Below are 22182 nucleotides of genomic sequence, written 5' to 3' on the forward strand. Positions count from 1 at the left end.
CTTCCCATGATACGGTTCCCCATTCTGTATGTATGGCCTACACTCTTTGTTCCTAGATGTACGCATTTACATTTAGTCATAATATAACACAGATTTTTTGCCTGCACCTAGTTTACCAAGTGATCCAGATTTCCTCCACGATGGAGGAAACAAGGAACAAACAAAACCCACTGCACTGGTAACTTGAAGTCAATAGATCTACTCACAGATTAAAGGACTGAACGATCAAGATCTCAGACAGGTACTAAAGTTTTTGAAAAAACAAACTTGGGTGTGTTTGTATCTGATATTATTTGCAAAAATTAATTATTATTTCTATATTTGCAAATAAGGTTTAGAAAATATTGACCAATTAAACACCTAAGAAGGTTTCAACATCAAGGGTGTTTGCGTTTCAGCTTTGGAAGACGTAAATGAAAGGAAGTAAAAAAAATAGCAATTTCTGCTTTACCTGATACTCGTTTCTGAACATTCTTGCAGATATTTCGCAGTTCGAAAATAATGTCAGCACCCCAGTGAGTAATAAAGACTTACAGATGTTGCTGAAAATACAAGAGATTTTATTGTTAAACATTATTCCACCAAAAAAGTCGTCCTATAATCAAGTAGGAATCCATGTTTTAAAAGTCAATTAGCACATTTCTAAAATACTGTTCATTACAGCAAACTTGTAACTCTTCAGCATAAAAAACTACCACAAAGGAATTAAGATTAGAAAACTGATTTATACTGTTGGTGTCTCTTGAGCAATGTTTCTTTACATAACCACCATTCAACCTGACCTTCCAGATATACCCAGTTAAAATGGCCACTCTATCCCTAGCCTTTATTTTTAAGAAAGGAGGATCCACTTGTCTTTTTAAAATCTTCAGAAAGGTTTGATGAGTAAATATATACTATCTTCAACATATATTGTTTATTTCTCACTGCTACCAACTGTTCACTGGAAAAGGTTAAAAATCCATTAAACAAGAGCTTTGACTTTAACACAAAAACAGAAATTTATGGAATACATATAATGGAAACCTCATTTTCAACCAGAGATGTGAGGCAGAGACTTATTCCACAAGTTACTTTTTTAAAAATTTCATCACTCTACATTCAGGATAGCTAGTGTAAGTATCAAACCAAATGATATGGCAGAGGTGCCTTTCTAGAGGCATGCTGAAGCCAATGAGAACTAAGGATGTGTTGCACCTTGGGAGAATCAGGATTATGGTGAATTAAGGGTTTGATTCTGCGAACACCCAAGCACCTCCAAATAGGTGCTGAGTGCCCACTGCCCCCATTGACTTCAGTGGGAACAGAGAGTACCCTGCACTTCTCAAAAGATGCTCCGCACCTGCAGGTTTAAGCCCTAAATGCTAATCTAGAACCCAATCCCAGGAGGTGGCAAGTTCCCTCACTGTGGGAGTGGAGAGTACTCACCAACTCACAGGGGCACTGTTGCAGGACTATGCCTACAGTGTATACCTTTTGGCAATGTCCATTTGTGCTTAAATTCAGGGATGGAATACTTCAGAGAATTAAGATGATCTTGGACATGGTGATATTTCCTTAGATCCTGAAACTGTTCTGTTAGTGGACCAAAATAACATGCCTACCAGCAAACTCAGAGATGCCATACATGTCTGAGATGTTTAAGCATGATTATGAAAAGAATTAGGGATCTTGGTTGGCCCTCTCTCTCCCTCTCCTTCCCCCTACACACAGAAACCAGGCTCTCTCTCTCTCTCTACCCCCTTCCCCCCAGTCTTTTTGCTATCCATGGACAAGGAGTAGGGGGACTTGGCTCCTTAGTCCTCACCCCTCATTTCATCCCTGACCCCCACCCCCAAACAGGGAGAAGGGAAAGCTTGGCCCCAGGAATGCTGCCCTCTTATGCCAAATATGGCCTTAAATTTCCTTGAACAGTCCCAGGTCTGACCCCCTTCCCAAGATGATCCTCCTCCTCTTCTTCTCCTCCACCGCTGCCTCCTCCTGCCCCTTCATGCTCTCCTCTCCCCCAGAATGTGCAATGAAGATCTGACAGGCAGCAAGCTAGAGGCTGCATGGACACTAATGGACTACGTGAACATACTCTAGGTACTTACAGCATGCCAGCAGGGTCCACACGGGACAAAGTGCAACATGCAGCCTGTGGCTTGGGAGATGAATCCAGCAGCACTCCAACCCATTCAAAATTGCTGTAGCTTGCCTCCTATCAGACCCTCATTGCAATCTGTGCGTGTGCCATAGAGGTGGTAGAAAATAATGCCCCCCATGGCCGTGGCACTCTTTGCTGTGTTTGTCAGACCCAAGTGGTGGCGAGTGACATACAGATTTTTATATACTCTGTATGTGTGCGCATGCTTGAAAAATAGTAGAATAAGCCTGGATTAGTAATTACATGTAAAAATCAGGATTACAGAAAATTAGGGACGGTTAGCATCTCTCCAAATCACACGTACCATTTATCTTAAGAACTAGCTTCAACAAAATATTGATCTTTCAGAACTGAAAAGCATTTAAAAGCTTTACATGTTATAAAATGGTACATAACTCTGGGTGAATTAGTAAATGTATGCCCTGATCTTTCATACACTTATGCACTAGTTGTTCCATGGGTAAAATTACTCACATACATGTTTGCAGAATCAGGGCCTTAGAGAGCTAACTGATTAATATTTTAATTTTATTGATTCAATACTGTCTACTAGTATTTTGATGCATAGCTTGTATCATACTGTAAACCACACTATTTGTTACAACCAAGTTATCTGTCAGTAAAAGAAACTGAAACAGATAGTGTAACTGGTATAATTATTTAAGAAAGGCACATTAATAACTATATTAAGTAACAATTGACAACCATGAATTAGTCATTTTACAAGTTTGAAAGCAGTATACTATTTCTTTGTTCTATAAATAAAGTAGTCTGGCAGTACATTAACAATTTCTGGAAAATGTTATTGCTCTAATTTTTATTTTCCTCTATTCAGATCTCATCTTTGCTATTATTCGGGGCTTTTAAACCAGAAGAATGTTCAACATTCCACAAATCATTCCTTAGCCAAGAATACCGTACTTTGAAGCAAATCTTACAGTGATCAATGTGCTGATCCATTGAACCAAAATTCACATGAAAAGCAGGTGGTGAAAGGGCGATAGCACAGGTTATGTCCTCTTACAGTAAGTATTTATAATGTACTTATTATTGTGACCCAGATGTGCAGGCACCCTGTCAGTCTGGGGCTGAGGATTCCATCACCCAAGGGTTTGAGTTGCTGTTGCTGTGTTTTGTTTTTGTCAGACCAAAGCCCTTTTACACAGGCTTGCAGCTTCAAAAGATCAGGACCAGATTGGCCAAGTGTCATTTGGCACTTCTGTCAGGCCTTCCAGCATTTCTGGGAAAATGTCACACACAGATATGTAAGGCAGAGAGCCCCTAATAAAAAAAAAAATGGTGTAGGGGGAAGTTGCACTAGACTGCAAATCCAAATACCTGGAGTTCTTGTCTCATTTCTTCCATAGAGTGCTGTTAATATTTTTGCTGTTCACCACCCTTACCGATGAACATGGTCTTATGCACCTTGGAACAGAACTCTGGTCTATAATATAAAGGACTCAAATTTCATCCCCTTTGCCATTCTACTTTTCAGAACGAACGTGCCAAAGCTAGTTAGCAATGTGGTTGGGTATACTGTCTGCAAGCACAGCTGTAACCAGTAGACCATACTTTGCTCCCAGAGCCAGAATCAGAACCTAGGAATCATTATACTTAGTACTTCACTACTGTCTCACAAATAGAGGTGTAACGCACAGACAAAGTGTCTTCTCCTGCTCTGGGAACTGATCCACATAGAGGATAATAACCTACTTCTGCTACCAGTTAATTTTTTAGCAACTGCTCAAGCGCAAGAGGTCTGTGTCGTAGATCTAAAGTCCTAGTTCAAACTCTGCTGATGACTCATGCAGAGAAAAATACAGCATGTGATGATTATGAATTTATCTTTTATATATATATACATATATATACACACCTAGATAAATTCATGGAGGATAGGTCCATCAATAGCTATTAGCCAGGATAGGCAGGGATGGTGTCCCTAGCCTCTGTTTGCCAGAAGCTGGGAATGGGCGACAGGGGATGGATCACTTGATGATTGCCTGTTCATTCCCTCTGGGGCACCTGGCATTGGCCACTGTTGGAAGACAGGATACTGGGTTAGATGGACCGTTGGTCTGACCCAGTATGGCTGTTCTTATGTAATTAAAGATTGTATCATGAGGCAGATACACAAGGGGCAGAATTAAGATACCCCAGATAACCCTAATTCTGATGCTTGTCTTTGCAAATTTGATGTTCCTTCACTTCTTTTAAGTCAGCACTTACTGGGGCACCAGAATACTCACTTTTAATGAACTAAAGAGTCTTTCACCTGCAAGCCACCAGTTTAAATCCAGCCTAGCGCTCTGTAGAGCTTGAAAGTTGTTTCTATCTAATGGATATCTGGTGACTACTCTACAAGATGAGGTTGGTGGGTCTCATTTCCAGCTCCTACATCCATAAACTCCCCACTGCACATTCCACTGATTGTCAGACTCAACTGAGGTTAAGAACTGCAAAGGCCATGGAGATGAGGCTACCCCAGTTGGACCTAGAGGAAGTTTCCCCCATATCCAGGTTAAGGCAAGCTGGAAGGGCAGTGTGGGTTGGAAGCTTGCTGTGCAGAGAAACAGAAGATTTCATTTGCTAGGGATGAAACTAATGCCTTTCACCAGTACTAAATCCACAGAATTTTTTAAAGCTGAGATTTAGCAATATGCAAATTAGCTCATTACATAATTTGAATAACGTCACATGGAGTTGCCAAAAAAACCTAACAACTATGCTGGTCCTAATTAATAAAAGGAGTCTTGTCACTTACTTCAGTGGAAGTCAGATCACACCCAAGTAGAGCAAGCAAACTTGTGTCTGGCCAAACTACATAAACTCACTCATCTCACACAGCTTTATTATTGCTGTGAACATATAAATGAAATGATAGTTTTTTCTAAAATATAAATATACAGAGGAACATACTGCAATACATTTTGCTTATATATTACCTACTTGTAATATTTTGAGTGCTTGCATTAACTTAATAGAAAAGACTACAATTAATTTTATTTTCTGCATGAGGATTGGTAGCTATTGGAGATACTAAACATAAAATGAATGACAATTTTTTTATAGCGTACATACTATGATAATACTAAGTGGCACATCTGTGAGGCACTAAATGTCATTAGTCTCTAATATCCTGGGACCAACACAGATACAACTGCACTGCAAACACTAGTGGAACATAAGACTTTCCCAGATGGGTTTCCATACTATAGTCCTATATTGGGCATGACATTCATGCATTGCAAGGATTGAAACGCAACAGTTAATGGAACTGTCTGAGTTATGATAATATATGCTTTAAGCAGAACATTCTAGGAAAATTGAGATTTGCACCTTCTTTCATCCCCACACCTCTCAAAAAAATCTTAATTTTTGGACCGACAAAAATGCTTAAAATCCAGATAGACTAGAGTTTTTGGAAAAACTACGGTATCTTGAAATTTAAAGTCCTCCAGTTTTTAAAATTTTTTTCAAATAAACAAACACCTTTATAGAATGCTATAAAAAAAGAAGTATTCTCTCATTTTTCAACCAGGGATCAAAATTCTTATTTTATTGCCCTACAGCATGTACTTTTAGTATAGTGCATCTGTCCAACTGGGGACACAGAATCTGCAGCATCAAAGTCAATGATAGACTATCAGGAAGGCAGTTATAAAATTATGTCACACTATAAGATGTATTCATTTTCCCTACTAGGACTTATTTTACAGTGCTCCTGATCTGCACACTAACTTTTTAAAAAAATCATTAGTTTCACAATTCTTTCCACACCGTAAAACAAAATACAGCATACTCCCATTTATCTGAATGGCATGGGGGAGACAGATTTTATTTGGATATTGATAGTGTAGGAGCCATAGAGCAGTGGGTGGCCTCCCCCAGAGCCAGGGGCTTGTTGTCATCCTCCTCCTCGCAGCCCTGGCTGTGGGTCTCTGCTTTGCCCTATTGAGACCATAGACTCTCCCACCTGCATCTTTTGACTGCAGGGATCAGGTCTCACAGGCCCTATGGCACTGCAGGGAGCCCTCTAAAACTCTGCTGTCATGGCCTGATTCACTCACTCCAACAGGTTTCAGAGTAACAGCCGTGTTAGTCTGTATTCGCAAAAAGAAAAGGAGTACTTGTGGCACCTTAGAGACTAACCAATTTATTTGAGCCTAAGCTTTCATGAGCTACAGCTCACTTCATCGGATGCATACTGTGGAAACAAGGGGAAATAGGTTACCTTGCATAATGACTTAGCCACTCCCAGTCTCTATTCAAGCCTGAGTTAATAGTATCCAATTTGGAAATGAATTCCAATTCAACAGTTTCTCCCTGGAGTCTGGTTTTGAAGTTTGAAGAGAGTGATCACTTTAGATAAGCTATTAACAGCAGGAGAGTGGGTTTGTGGGGGGAGAGAAAACCTTTTGTAGTGGTAAACACCCATTTTTTCATGGTTTGTGTGTATAAAAAGATCTTCTGTACTTTCCATAGTATGCATCCGATGAAGTGAGCTGTAGCTCATGAAAGCTCATGCTCAAATAAATTGGTTAGTCTCTAATGTGCCACAAGTACTCCTTTTCTTTTTTCTACTCACTCCAACGTAACAGTATATACCCTAGGGTCCCTCATTACCTTCATCCACCACCACCATTTTAGACCCAAATATATCTCTATCCAACACCGATGGCATTTCCCCTACTATTTACTCTTTACGTCAGAACTTTTGCCACATAATCTTAGTTTTATGATCTGTCACCATTTACGTGCAAGAAATGAATTCCGTATCTCATTGGTAAGGCTGCGAGTCTGTCACGGAGGTCATGGATTCTGTGACTGTCTGTGATCTCCATGATTTCTGCAGCAGGGGTTTGGATATGTGGGTGGGGACTCATACCACAATCCTGTAAACACATATGTACATGCTTAACTTGATTCATATGAGCAGTCCCATTGACTTCCATAGGGGTATTCACAAGAGTAAAGTTATGTGCATGTGTTTGGAAGATTGGGGTTCTAGAATTTCGTAAACAGTATTTGTTGAAGATATGCTACAAAGTTAATTTGTAGCTAGTACTTTTGACAGGGAAAGGAGACTTTAGTATAAGACTGTTAATACATATAACTCAGCATAACAGTCCTAAAGTTAATGCTGATTTATGATAGGCTGGAACACAACAGAGAAAGCAGTTAATCATAGATGAAAGGTTTTAACATCTTCTAGACAAATGAAGTCTACATACTGAATATTTAAAACGAGGTCCATCACATTGCTATATATTTTCTCAAAATACAAGTTAACATATCAGATGTATATTAATATCCTTTTTTACCCACACCAAGACTATCAATGTTTCAATATTCATTTGCAAATTGGATACTATTAATTTAGGCTTAAATAGAGACTGGGAGTGGCTAAGTCATTATGCAAGGTAGCCTGTTTCCTCTTGTTTTTTCCTACCCCCCCCCCCAGATGTTCTGGTTTAACTTGGATTTAAACCTGGAGAATGGTCAGTTTAGATGAGCTATTACCAGCAGGAGAGTGAGTTTGTGTGTGTATGGGGGTGGGGGGGATGTGAGAAAACCTTGATCTATGCAGGAAATAGCCCGACTTGATTATGTAAAGAGTTGTCACTTTGGATGGGCTAGCACCAGCAGGAGAGTGAATTTGTGTGGGGGGGTGGAGGGTGAGAAAACCTGGATTTGTGCTGGAAATGGCCCACCTGTTGATCACTTTAGATAAGCTATTACCAGCAGGACAGTGGGGTGGGAGGAGGTATTGTTTCATGATTTCTGTGTGTATATAAAGTCTGCTGCAGTTTCCACGGTAAACATCTGATGAAGTGAGCTGTAGCTCACGAAAGCTCATGCTCAAATAAATTGGTTAGTCTCTAAGGTGCCACAAGTCCTCCTTTTCTTTTTGCGAATACAGACTAACACGGCTGTTCCTCTGAAACATGTTTCAATATAAAAACAAAGTAAAAAATAGTCTTTACAGAAAACTGCAGGATATAACAATGAAACACCTGTTTATTTTATAAGTTAAAGCTACGAACAATTGTTTGCAATACATGTTACGTATGAGCTCAAACACCAATACCAATAATAAATGAGTCCCTTTGTCTACAAAGTACTCAAGCTTTCAGATGAGTGCTATTGTACTTTTCAGCAAATGAAACATTTTAATGAACATAGCTTGATGTCATCCATACTGTATAAGTCTAGTAAGTTTAACTCATTACATTTATAGCATCAAAGTTTCCTACAAAACCTGGACTCATCGTTAACACCAGGATAAAGCACCAAAGACTAGACAGCAGAGAAGAATCCTGGCTCAGGCAACAGCATACAATAGGTTGGGTTGTCATTCCCATCACTGATATGATTTTTAGGAATCATATAAATCCTGCATTCTATAAGCATGGAGCTAGAAACTGCCAACATCCACACACCACTCCTTGTCTGTTTTCAGCATTGTACAGTGCAATACCGAATTAGAGAGGAGCCCAAAGCAAAACCCAGAGCTGAACACCAATTTGGGGGGACAGTTTTGGATCCTTATCCAAATATTATGGCTCGAGTTTATCTCATGTACATACTGGACGTATGCATTTCAATAACAGTTCTTTGGGTTCTTTGGCATGGGGGTGTCATCCCATATTTTAGTTTGTATGTTTTATTCACTTACTAGATAACTATATTTTATATTCATGCCTCCCTCCCCATAAAGGAATAGACATTTTAGAGCACTTCACCACGCATTTCAACAGAGTGATGTTCTGATACACAGCAATGACATTTTAAGGCACCGCCATTGCAGTTAATTGTGACAGGCTGCCATCCTATAAAATACCCCCTTGCAATGGCAAAGCACATACGTTTCCATGGCAATACTGAAGAACAGCTGAACTACCTGTCCACCACAGCCTGGCCAGATCCAAGGTCAGGGAGGGTTAATATCCCCACCACCACTGCTCATGTGGGGAAATACAGAGGGGCTCGGAGGGGCTCACCTGTGGGGACCATTGCGAGGGCACAGAGAGGACAGCACCAAGCAAGGTCTCACCTGCAGGGGGGTTTCACCTTGGGGAGTGCATGAGCATCTCACCTGGGGCACTGTATCTGGGAGGGGAAGCATCTCACCTAAGTTTCTCACCCGGGCAGTGTATGAAGGGGATGGGGGTCTCACATAGGGGAGTGTGTGAGAGAAGCTGGGAAGAATGTCTCCTCTGAGGGAGTGTGTGACAAGGCAGGGGTTCTCACCTGAGGGAGTGTGCATGGGGGGGGGGGCATGCACCACACCTGCGGGGGGGTTCTCACCTGGGCAGTGTGTGAAAGGGGAGAGTGCTTCACCTGCCGGGGGTCTCATCTGCAGGCGTGTGCATGGGGGGGGGCACGCAGCGCACCGTGGGGGGTTCTCACTTGGCGGGGGGGTGTGTGTGTGTGGTGTGTGAGAGGGGAGAGTGCATCACCTGCCGGGGGTCCGCACTGGGGGGAGTGTGTAACAGGGAAGAGTGCTTCACCTGGGGGAGTGTGCGGGGGGGGGGATTTCTCACTTGGCGGGGGGGCGAGAGGGGAGAGCTTGTCACCTGCGGGGGGGTTATCACTTGGGGGGGGCGAGAGGGGAGAGCGCTTCACCTGCAGGAGGTTCTCCCTTGGCGAGGGGGTGGGGGGCGAGAGGGGAGAGCGCGTCACCTGCGGGGGGAGGTTCTCACTTGGCGGGGGGGGAGCATTTCACCTGCGGGGGGGGTTCTCACTTGGCGGGGGGGTAGCGCGTCACCTGCGGGGGGAGGTTCTCACTTGGCGGGGGGGGAGCATTTCACCTGCGGGGGGGGTTCTCACTTGGCGGGGGGGGGAGCATTTCACCTGCGGGGGGGGGTTCTCACTTGGCGGGGGGGGAGCATTTCACCTGCGGGGGGGGTTCTCACTTGGCGGGGGGGGAGCATTTCATCTGCGGGGGGGTTCTCACTTGGCGGGGGGGGAGCATTTCACCTGCGGGGGGGGTTCTCACTTGGCGGGGGGGGAGCGCGTCACCTGCGGGGGGGGTTCTCACTTGGCGGGGGGGGAGCATTTCATCTGCGGGGGGGTTCTCACTTGGCGGGGGGGGAGCATTTCACCTGCGGGGGGGGTTCTCACTTGGCGGGGGGGTAGCGCGTCACCTGCGGGGGGAGGTTCTCACTTGGCGGGGGGGGAGCATTTCATCTGCGGGGGGGGTTCTCACTTGGCGGGGGGGGAGCATTTCACCTGCGAGGGGGGGGTTCTCACTTGGCAGGGGGGGAGCATTTCACCTGCGAGGGGGGGGTTCTCACTTGGCGGGGGGGGAGCATTTCACCTGCGGGGGGGTTCTCACCGGGAGGAGTGTGCGCGGGGGGGGCGGGGCCCCTCACCTGCGGGGCTCGCCTCTCACCTGGGGGAATCACGTCAGCCCCGGAGGAATCCGCGCCCACGGCAGAGCTCACGCGCTGCGCCTGCGCGGCCCAGGGCCCGGTCTCCGCGCGGCGACGGGGGTGGGCGGAGCTTGAGGCCGCTCGTGCCCGCCCGCCCGTTTACACAGGCGGCGTGCGGCGACGCGTGCCGGGGGGCGGGGGTGATCGCCGAGTTATCGATAGGCCCCAGCATCGTCCCCCCCCCCCAGCCAGGCGAGCCTCCGCCTCATTCCTGGCTCGGCCCGCAGGCAGCGCCCCCGCCCCCGCCCCGCTGCCGGGCACAGCCGAGGGCGGTGGCCCCCGCGCCCGCTGAGGGAAGGGCGGCGGGGAGCGGGCTGGGCGCGCCGCGGGGCTGCCGAGGGTGGGGCCGCAGAGGAGGCGGGCCGGGAAAGGGGAGCCTAGCGGGGAGGCCCAGCACGGGGTGACTGCAGCCGTTGCCCCCCCCCCCCACCCGTGGGCGGCGCGGGCTGGCTGCGCGGGAGGGGAGAGCCTGGGGTGGGAATCCCCGGGCCCGGGGCGGACTTGGCCCTCGTGACCCGGGTGGCGGTTGGGAGCCGGCGCCCCGCAGCGGGGCCTCGTGCCCGCGTGTGGCGGGGCGGCCTGCGGGGGCCCGCCCCCCCCCGAACGCTGCCTGGGCCCGCGCGCAAGGCCCGGGGCGCGGGGGTGTCCGCGAACCGCTCGCCCGCTCCTGACCCGGGCTCCCCGCGGGCTGCGCCCCGCCCGCCCCGGTTGTGCTGTGGCGAGCCGGAGAGCGACTGTCGTCGGGTCGCGGGTTTCCAGGCCACTGGAGGCGGCGTGCAGGTGCCCGGTGTGTTTCCCCAAAGAGCGGCGGCTGGAGGAAAGGGCCCCGTTACTGTAACATCACGGGCAAACGCAGAGATTTTCCACTGCGTGCGTCCCATGAAGTGAGCTGTAGCTCGGGAAAACTTAGGCTCAGATAAATTGGTTAGTCTCTGAGGTGCCACAGGTCCTCTTTTTCTGTTTGTAAATTTGATTCGGATTTCAGTCCCACGCTCTTGTAAGGGTAGTTCATTTGATAGCTCTGTTTATTCCGAAAGGTTTATTGCCTTTTCATAGGAATATAATTTCAGTCTTTTTTTTTTTTAAGGTATATAGGATCATTCTTACTGAGAGGAGAATTCAGTAACCCATCCCTGGTTAAAAGAAAAGGAGGACTTGTGGCACCTTAGAGACTAACAAATTTATTTGAGCATGAGCTTTCGTGAGCTACAGCTCACTTCATCGGATGCTTTCAGTGGAAATGCATCCAGTGATTAAATTTAATCAATCCTGGTTGATTATTGAATTTAATTCTACCCTACTAGGAAGCTGTGGAACTTTAAGGATTATAGTATAGTCCGGGTAGGGAGAGGGGAAGAGTTAAATCAGTTATGAAACCTATCTGGCTGTCTCATGTTACCTTGGGATTTTAGAAGACATGGTGTCCTGTGCTGTATTACCACAGAATAGGTTGTATTGATCAGAGTTTGTTGGGTACTAAAGAACAGAAGAACAGCCATACTGGGTCCAACCAATGGTCCATCTAGCCCAGTATCCTGTCTTCTGACAGCCACCAGTGCCAGGTGCTTCAGAGGGAATGAACAGAACAGGCAATTATTGAATGAGCCATCGCATGTCGTTCATTCCCAATTTCTGTCAGTCAGCGGCTAGGGATACTCAGAGCATGGGGTTGCACCCCTAACCATCTTGGCTAATAGCCATCGCTGCGACCTATCCTGCATGAACTTACCTAATTCTTTTTTGAACCTAGTTATACTTTTGGTCTTCACAACATCTCCTGGCAATGAGTTTAACTGGGTGACTGTGTGTTGTGAGAAGAAGTACTTCCTTTTGTTTGTTTTAAACCTGCTGCCTCTTAATTTAATTGGGGGACTCTTGGTTCTTCTGTTATATGAAGAGGTAAATAACACTTCTGTACTCACTTTCTCCGTACCATTAATTATTTTATAAACCTCTCTCATATCTCCTTACAGTGGTCTTTTTTCCAGTTTGAAAAGTCCCATTCTTTTTAATCTCCCCTCGTTCGGAAGCTGTTCCACACTCTTAATCATTTTTGTTGCCCTTTGCTGTACCTTTTCCAATTCTGATATTTTGAGAAGTTAAGGACAACCTTAATGGTAAAATTGGTACAGTTTACTAAATAACAAAAATAGTTTACAGAGTTAGGACTAAAGAGAGAAGATGTTAGCTTCCAAAGAAGGGTGAAAGAACTGTTAGGCTGATTTGGGGAGACAACAGATGGTAGTGGAACTCTGTAGTTTAAGCTAAAGTGATGTTAAATTCATTTCACACAGCTCTGTCGAAAGAGTCTGAAGCTTATGTGACAGGAAGGCAGGGCCTGAAGTTCTGAAAAATTCCACAAAAAGCTAAGACTTGGGCAGAAAAGCCTAAGGTTAATCAGGTAAGTGTAGCAAGCAGCTGTGATGTGGGGAAGCAGCTATGTGCCTGTTCAGGACAAAACTGACCAATAGGCCTTTTGCCAACCGCAATGAGTGATGATTAAATGGAGACACTGGGAGAGGGAAACATTATAATTTAATTATGTATTTATTTAGATTTCTACCAGTTTGTACCAAAAAGGCACCTAACCTTTGCTCTAGGCACCTTGTGACTCACAAATTACAGTTAATCAATGTAAAAACCAGAAAGTAACCAACCATCATAAAACTTAGCCCCAGTGTAGACTAAGTAGCCTGTCATGCTTCTGAGGTGTGATTGGTAGCAATATATTTATAATGACTGCTATAGAATTTCTTATTAGTTCAATAGCCATCTTCACCTGTCTTAGACCACTGTTTTCTTTTTCTTTAACTGCTCACTTTACTGCTATATTTGAATTGTTTAAATATTGCATGGTTACTAATTCATGATGATGTATAAACATCAGGATTGGAAATTAGGCCACTATACAGTATACATTGACTAGAACGTCTAAAAAGGGTGTGTTTAGCTTTTTGTAAGTGCTTGACTAATAATTTTTTTAGGAAAAATGTGAATTTGTCTCTTACCTTCTGGTACACTTCTACTATGCTCTAAACTTAACCCAGTTCACTTCACAACCTGTTTCAATGAACACACGTTTTTCACCTTAATATATAATGGGAAACACCAACATATGGACTCCCTTTCCTGTTGGAAAGATCCCAAGCACAATATGGGGTTAGTTCTCCTGTCTTTTGAATTAAAATACAAATGTAAGCTTCATTATGTTGGGAACTGAATTGACTTAATTTAGATTATTCAGTGTGCTACAGAATATTTGATATGTGATATTAAAAACAGGCTTCTTTAAAGGCCCCCCCCCCATGGATATATCATGGCTCAATAGCCATGGGAATATTACTGTAATTTTTTTCACCTACTCCTGACTCGGACTTATATGAGAGCATCAGTTAGGCTTGGAGCAGCCTGCCCGTTAATGTATGCCAAGTGGCCTCCCCTGCTGTGTAAAGCTCCATTTCAGCTGTAATGACAATTTGTCAGCTTGTTCTTTACTGCGTTGTTTTGAATTGGCCCTACCTGTGCCTTTTCAGACTGTCATCTCTTCCAGTTTGGGATTCCCTTATCTGACTGTTGCAATTTATCTCCTGTAAAAGGCTGTGTACACTTATATTGCACCATAACTAATAAATAGTAATCCTAATGACAAAGTAAGAAAGCATCTTGTCATCCTACAGGAGGTCCCAAAGCTCTGTGCTATCATTCCAGATTTACTGAGTCACTGGCTAGAGCAGAGTTAGAAGAGAGAGGGATTATGAGTTATAGTGGAAACTGCAAACTTCCTTTGAAGTAGTAAGTAAAGAGAAATACCATCTGTGAATGGATTGAGTTATTCTTTCTGGCTGTTAATATATTTTTTACAAAATCAAGAATCATATCATGTCTCTTCTCATCACATAATAAAATCACAGACATGTAGGGCTGCATGAGACCACAAGAGGTCATCTAGTCCCGCACAAGAGGTCATCTAGTCCCGCTCCCTGTGCTGAGGCAGGACCAACTATACCTAGACCATCCTTGATAGGTGTTTGTGGAATTCCCATCACTGGAGGTTTAGACAACCTACCTTGGAAACATTTTCCAGTGCATAACTATCCTTCTAGTTTTTCAAATATCTAACCTAAATCTCCCTTGCTACAGATTAAGCCTATTATTTCTTGTCCTACCTTCAGTGGGCATGGAGCACAATTGATCACAGTCTTCTTTTGAAGAGCCCTTAATATATGTGAAGACTTATCAGATCCTCCCTTAGTCTTCTTTTCTCAAAAGTAAACACACCCAGTCTTTTTTTTAACCTTTCCTCATAGGTGTGGTTTTCTAATCTTTTTTTATCATTTTTGTTGCTCTCCTCTAAGCTCTCTCCAGTTTGTCCTCATTTTTCTTAAAGTGTGGGCCCAGAGCTGAACATAATAGTCTATCTAAGGCGGTGGTTGCCAATCCGTCGATCCTGGAGCCTCTGCCAGTCGAGAGTGATCGGGCAGCTAAAAGTCCAGCAGGGCTCAGGCAGGCAGGCTGCGTGCCTGCCTGCCGTGGCCTCACGCCACTCCCAGAAGTGGCTGGCTGCTGGCACATCTCTGCAGCCCCTGGCGTGGGAAGGGGAGAGGCAGCTCCGCACCCTGCCCCCAGCAGTTTGCGGGCACGGGCAGTGCATGGAGACCTGCTGCCCCACTCCCCCTGCCAGGGGCCGCAGAGATTTGCCAGCAGCCAGCCGCTTCCAGGAACGGCATGAGGCCAGGGCAGGCAGGCAGCCGGCATGAGCCCTGATGCGCCTCCCTCCTGCACCCCAATCACCTGCACCAGCCCAGAGCCCCCTCCAACACAAAACTCCTTCCCAGACCCCTCACCCTCTCCTGCACCTCAATCAACTGCCCCAAGCTCAGCCAATGCACACCCCACATTTGAGAATGCTACACTGATTTGTGACCATCCCTGGAGGATTTTGGATCTATAAACCACAAATGATACTAATAAAATCTAAAATTCATGAAATGTCCAGTGGATTCTATGAGATTAGGTGCACTGTGCCCATATGACCCCTGCAGCCAATCTCCCTCCCAGAGCTTGCACCCTTTACTCCTGCACCCCAATCTTCTGCCCCAGGCTCAGCCCAGAGCCCCCTCTCACACCCTTGGCCCCAGCCCAGAACCTGCACCCCCTTTTGCACACCTCCTCCAGCCCGGTGAAAGTGAGTGAAGGGTGGGGAAGAGAGCGATGGAGGGAGGGGGGAATGGAGTGAGTAGGGCGAGGCCTTGGGGAAGGGGCAGGGTAGATCCTGGGTTGATGTTAAATTCAAAAAGTGATCTTGTATGTGAAAAGGTTGGAGACGACTGATCTAAGGCCTTACCAATGCCAAGTAGAGTGGGACAGTTACCTCCATTGGCCATTATCTTCGAAAACTCGTGGCAATCGGGGGAAGTCCCAGATGACTGGAAAAAGGCTAATGTAGTGCAGAAGAAGGAAGATCCTGGGAACTACAGGCCAGTCAGCCTCACCTCAGTCCCCGGAAAAATCATGGAGCAGGTCCTCAAGGAATCAATCCTGACGCACTTACCTGAGAGGAAAGTGATCAGGAACAGTCAGCATGGATTCACCAAGGGAAGGTCATGCCTGACTAATCTAATCGCCTTCTATGATGAGATTACTGGTTCTGTGGATGAAGGGAAAGCAGTGGATATATTGTTTCTTGACTTTAGCAAAGCTTTTGACACGGTCTCCCACAGTATTCTTGTCAGCAAGTTAAAGAAGTATGGGCTGGATGAATGCACTATAAAGTGGGTTGAAAGTTGGCTAGATTGTCGGGCTCAACGGGTAGTGATCAATGGCTCCAAGTCTAGTTGGTGTCAAGTGGAGTGCCCCAGGGGTCGGTCCTGGGGCTGGTTTTGTTCAATATCTTCATAAATGATCTGGAGGATGGTGTGGATTGCACTCTCAGCAAATTTACAGATGATACTAAACTAGGAGGAGTGGTAGATACGCTGGAGGGTAGGGATAGGATACAGAGGGCCCTAGACAAATTGGAGGATTGGGCCAAAAGAAATCGGATGAGGTTCAACAAGGATAAGTGCAGGGTTCTGCACTTAGGACGGAAGAACCCAATGCACCGCTACAGACTAGGGACCGAATGGCTAGGCAGCAGTTCTGCGGAAAAGGACCTAGGGGTGACAGTGGACGAGAAGCTGGATATGAGTCAACAGTGTGCCCTTGTTGCCAAAAAGGCCAATGGCATTTTGGGATGTATAAGTAGGGGCATAGCGAGCAGATCGAGGGACGTGATCGTCCCCCTCTATTCGACATTGGCAAAGTCTGCTTTTCTGAAGTCCAGGGTCTGTATTCTGCTGTTCTCCTTTCTTCCTTGTGTCAGGATCCTGAACTCGACCATCTCATGGTTACTGCCTCCCAGGTTCCCATCCACTTTTGCTTCCTCTACTAATTCTTCCCGGTTTGTGAGCAGCAGGTCAAGAAGAGCTCTGCCCCTAGTTGCTCACAGTTTTTTAAAATCTACTTTTTTGAAGTCCATTGCTTCTCTCCTTCCATTCCTTAGAACAGGGGTGGGCAAGCTTTTTGGGAGGGCCACATCTGAGTATGGAAATTGTATGGCGGGCCATGAATGCTCACAGAATTGGGGGCTGGGGATGCGGGCTCTGGGGTGGGGCTGGGGATGAGGGGTTGGGAGTGCAGGAGGGTGCTCCTGGCTGGGACCGAGGGGTTCAGAGGGCAGGAGGGGGATCAGGGATGGGGCATGGAAGAGGGTCAGGGGGCAGGCTCTGGGCAGCGCTTACCTCAAGCCGCTCCCAGAAACAGCGGCATGTCCCCCCTCTTGGCTCCTACATGGAGGTGCGGCCAGGCGGCTCTGCGCGCTGTCTTGTCCGCAGGCGCCGCCCCTGCAGCTCCCATTGGCTGCAGTTCCACTTCTTGGGCAGCACTTGGGGAAGGGGCAGCGTGCAGAGCCCCCTGGCTACTCCTATGTGTAGGAGCCAGAGAGAGGACATGCCGCTGCTTCTGGGAGCAATGTGGAGCGGGACAAGCCCCGGACCCCGCTTCCTGGCAGGGGCTCCAGGGTTGAATTAAAATGTCTGGATGGACAGATGTGGCTCCTGGGCCATAGTTTGCCCACCCCTGCCTTAGAATCATGGAATATGTCCTTTCATGATCACTTTCATGCAAATTGCCTTCACTACCAATTTTCCTGCAATGCAGAATCAGAATTAAAATGGCTGTGCCCCGGTTACTTCCTCCACCTTCTGAAACAAAAAGTTGGCCCCAATACATTTCAAGCATTTATTGGACACGTGTTTTGCCTTATTACTTTACCAAGTAATACAGTAAAGACAGTAAAAAGTCCCCAGTTACTACCAGGTCTTGTGTTTTGGATATTTCTGTTGTTTTAGAAATGCCTTCTCCATCTCCTGATTTGGTGGTCTGTAGCAGAGCCTTAACATGACATTACCCTCATTTCTTTTTATCTTTGTCCAGAGACTTTCATCTGATCTGCCTTTCACCTTCTCCTGGACCTCAGAACAAGTGTATAGATATATTCTTGATGTATAATGCAAAACTTCCCTCCTTTTTGTCTCTGCCTGTCCTTCCTGAACAAGCTGTATTCTCATACCAGTGTTCCAGTCATTAGATTTATCCCACCAAGTCTCTGTAGTGCCCATTAAGTCATAGTTTAGGTTATTTACTAATACTTCCAGTTCTTCTTGTTTATTTCCTATACTCCTTGCACTGTGTAAAGACATCTAACATGCTCAGCAGATTCCAGATTCCCCCAGTCTTATCCCTCTTCTTGTTCCTATGGCACTCTTGTAATTTCCAACCCTTTCCTCCGCCCCCCAACACACGTAGCCCTCAGGTAAGGTCACCTTTTTTATACCTGCTAGTGGGCTTTTGTCATCTGCCGCCTTTGAACCTAATCTAGATTGCTAGGTCTGTGTGCAAAGATGCTCTTCCTCTTCTTGGTCAGATTGACCACGTCTCTTCCCAGTTGTCGTCAGAAAAGCATCCAATGATCAAGGAAGTCTGCACCCTACTGTTGACATCTGCGTAGCCATGCATTCATCTCCAGGATGTGTGTATCCCTCCTGGGCCCTTATCTTTAACCAGGAGGATGGATGAGAACACCTGCATCCCTAACCCCTTCATCTTTGCTCCTGGAGCCCTGTAATCACAGGTGATCTGCTTAGGGTCAGACCTGGCAGTTTCATTAGTGTCTACATGGATGAGCAGCATGGGGTAGTAGTCAAAGGGGCCCATGAATCTCAGCAACGTTTCCATAATGTCTCGAGTGCTGGCTCTAGGCAGGCAACATGCCTCGAAAAAATCCTGGTATCTGTGAGATTAATATCTCAGTTGACTTCCTTGACTGGTGTGTATCCTAGTAACCAAAAACTAATCCTCAATTATTATGCTATGTACAGGTAAGCTATATTACACACACATAGCTATATTAAAAGAACATTATTAAGGATTTTGTTCAATATCTTCATTAATGATCTGGAGGATGGTGTGGATTGCACCCTCAGCAAGTTTGCAGATGACACTAAACTGGGAGGAGAGGTAGATACGCTGGAGGGTAGGGATAGGATACAGAGGGCCCTAGACAAATTGGAGGATTGGGCCAAAAGAAATCTGATGAGGTTCAACAAGGATAAGTGCAGGGTCCTGCACTTAGGACGGAAGAATCCCATGCACCGTAACAGACTAGGGACCGAAAGGCTAGGCAGCAGTTCTGCAGAAAAGGACCTAAGGGTGACAGTGGATGAGAAGCTGGATATGAGTCAACAGTGTGCCCTTGTTTCCAAGAAGGCCAATGGCATTTTGGGATGTATAAGTAGGGGCATAGCCAGCAGATCGAGGGACATGATCGTTCCCCTCTATTCGACACTGGTGATGCCTCATCTGGAGTACTGTGTCCAGTTTTGGGCCCCACACTCCAAGAAGGATGTGGAAAAATTGGAAAGAGTCCAGCGGAGGGCAACAAAAATGATTAGGGGACTGGAACATATGACTTATGAGGAGAGGCTGAGGGAACTGGGATTGTTTAGTCTGCAGAAGAGAAGAATGAGGGGGGATTTGATAGCTGCTTTCAACTATCTGAAAGGGGGTTCCAAAGAGGATGGATCTAGACTGTTCTCAGTGGTAGCAGATGACAGAACGAGGAGTAATAGTCTCAAGTTGCAGCGGGGTAGGTTTAGGTTGGATATTAGGAAAAACTTTTTCACTCGGAGGGTGGTGAAACACTGGAATGCATTACCTAGGGAGGTGGTGGAATCTCCTTCCTTATAAGTTTTTAAGGTCAGGGTTGAGAAAGCCCTGGCTGGGATGATTTCGTTGGGGATTGGTCCTGCTTTGAGCAGGGGGTTGGACTAGATGACTTCCTGAGGTCCCTTCCATCCCTGATATTCTATGATGCAAAGTCAAACACTCAAAAGTTAGGAAATGCCATAATCAGGATTGTCTGCAACCTTTATAATAGGCATCCCTATACTATATCTCCTGAAATGTTTCTTCTGGTAGAACTCCGAATTTGATTAAAAGAATTCTAGGACAAAGATAGAGCTTTGAATTGTGGAAAGAAGTGACATCTTGAGGAGACAAATGGCAGAAGAAAGTAACGTCCAGAGACTTAATCACATGGAGTATGTAAATATTATTTCAGATATGAGTCCTGATTTTCAGTTTAGAGTAGAATTGCACATATTTTAGTACTGCAGCCATCACAGATAAATAGCAACACATTTAATTTTGTCTTATTTTTTACTTGTAACATGCTCTCAGATTAAAAATACTGTAAATAGATAAAATGGTGGAATTCATTGCTGCATTTTCCTTATCTGCTCTCCCTGAGCTTTCAGACCAACAACATTTTCCAGTTGCTGGAAATGGATATATTGTCCTTCCCTATTAGTTTAAGATAATGACACTTTTCTTTCTAAGGGTCCCATTCTCCCCTTTAAGTAGAGGGGAGCTGAAATCAAGATTTGGTTGAGGAGGCATGGAAAAGGGGAGGGAATCCACTGCAGACCTATATCCATATAACTAGGTCACTCAAAGTGTGAAAAATCCACACCCATAAGCAACACAGTTAGACTGACCGTAACCCACTTCTAGGCAGCACTGCGTTGATGGGAGAGCTTCTCTCATCAATATAACTACCGCCTCTCAGGGAGGTGGATTAACGACGCCAATGGGAGAAGCTCTTTTGTCGGTGTAGGCACTTCGTCGCCTAAGCACTACAGCTGCATGGGTGCAGCTGTGCTGATGCAGCATTTTAAGTGTAGACCTCATCTAAGTCTGCAGAATTTCTCCCCTTCTCAGTAAACCCCACAGAAACCCTGTGGAATTTACAGATTTGTGGAGGGAGTGTGGCTAGGTCACTTTCCAGAGTATGCTCCCACTTCCCCAAACCACAAGGGAAACTAGCAAATTTAGTGCAGATCTGATTTTGGTCAGGTTACCTGTTTCTATGCTGTGGAATCACACTTTTGCTTAGAGAGGGTTCTGAGAACTAGGGTCAAGGGAGTTGCTCAAGAAGGGATAGAGGAACAAGGAGCACGTCCGCCCCTCCCCCGGCACTCCAGTGCATTGGCCAAGCAGTCTTGTATTTTCCTGAGCATGAGAATTTAGCACCCAAAGTGGAACTAGCCCCTTGGAAGTGAGCAGGAAAGGATAGTGAGGGAGCAGGTCCATGTCTCTGTTTCCTCTCCACAGTGGTCAACAAACTTGTCCAGGTGCAGAGAAGAATATGTGCTGCAACTTGCAGTTGAGTGAAACAAAGATAATGTGCTCTACTCCAGGAGGTATTGGGCACAAAATATCTTTGTAATCCTCCAATGTGGAGCACAGTCCTAAAAATTGTAATTGAGATCTGCGTATTGTCAGACTTTACTGGGGTCCACCCACATGTATCAGATTTCAGAATGAGGGCATATTTGCCAAATTTTAACCCAGTTAATTATTCAGCAAACTTTTAAACTTTGAAAACCAGGAGCAGCAAGTATTTAACAAGAAAACATAGACCCTTTAGCCACAGTTGTTGGGGAAGTTTCCTTGGATGTATGAAACTGCATTCAGCAATAAATACTAAGTTCCTCAATTATACTTGTGATCCATTTAGTTTAGGGCAACAGATTTTCGTTTACAAGTATGTTGCTCAACAAACTACGGAAATAGCCGATAAACTTGCTGTCATTAACTGAAAGATGATCTGACAGCTCTGTGCAACATTTGTGGTAATGAACTCTATCCCTTCAGAGCATTTCATTAATGTATATACCAGCAAATGAGAGCATCTCGGAAAAGTGGCAGCTTATTTTGTTTTACTATTGTACGGGGGCAATCTGTGCTTCATTCTTGTAGTTACCTTAAAGCTAAGCGTTTTCTTTGCAGCTGTTAAGATGCTATTAGAGTAATTATAGTCCTGTTCTGACACCCCATAACCATATTGGTATATCAGTAGTTTTATTTCAGCTTTTATAGTGTATCAGGAGACATTGTGTCATCCCTTTTAATGTCTGTTAGCCCTCATTTAACTCAGAGTTTTGAAACTACTTCATTGATGTCAACTTGAGTACTAAATAATTGATTGTTTAGATTACT

At 45.4% G+C, this 22182-nt stretch overlaps 1 protein-coding gene across 21 annotated transcripts in view; it reads right to left on the bottom strand.

Moving 5' to 3' along the window:
• Positions 1-10719, bottom strand: part of CFAP20DC (CFAP20 domain containing) — a 170456-nt gene extending 159737 nt beyond the window's left edge. For 5 of the 21 annotated variants that reach the window (XR_012159748.1, XR_012159747.1, XR_012159749.1 and 2 more), the window contains exons 1-2: positions 10488-10719; positions 452-542 (exon numbers count right to left, since the gene is read on the bottom strand). Coding sequence is in view for 15 of the 21 variants with exons in the window: in XM_073350927.1 (XP_073207028.1) it covers positions 452-472 (21 nt within the window). In the remaining 6 variants the exon portion in view is untranslated. The remainder of the gene's footprint in view (positions 1-451; positions 543-10487) is intronic. The other 16 variants (XM_073350938.1, XM_073350924.1, XM_073350934.1 and 13 more) reach the window with 7 other exon arrangements.
• Between the last annotated feature and the right edge of the window lie 11463 nt (positions 10720-22182).

The sequence above is a fragment of the Lepidochelys kempii genome, chromosome 7 (genome assembly GCF_965140265.1).
Source record: "Lepidochelys kempii isolate rLepKem1 chromosome 7, rLepKem1.hap2, whole genome shotgun sequence".
NCBI lineage: Eukaryota > Metazoa > Chordata > Testudines > Cheloniidae > Lepidochelys > Lepidochelys kempii.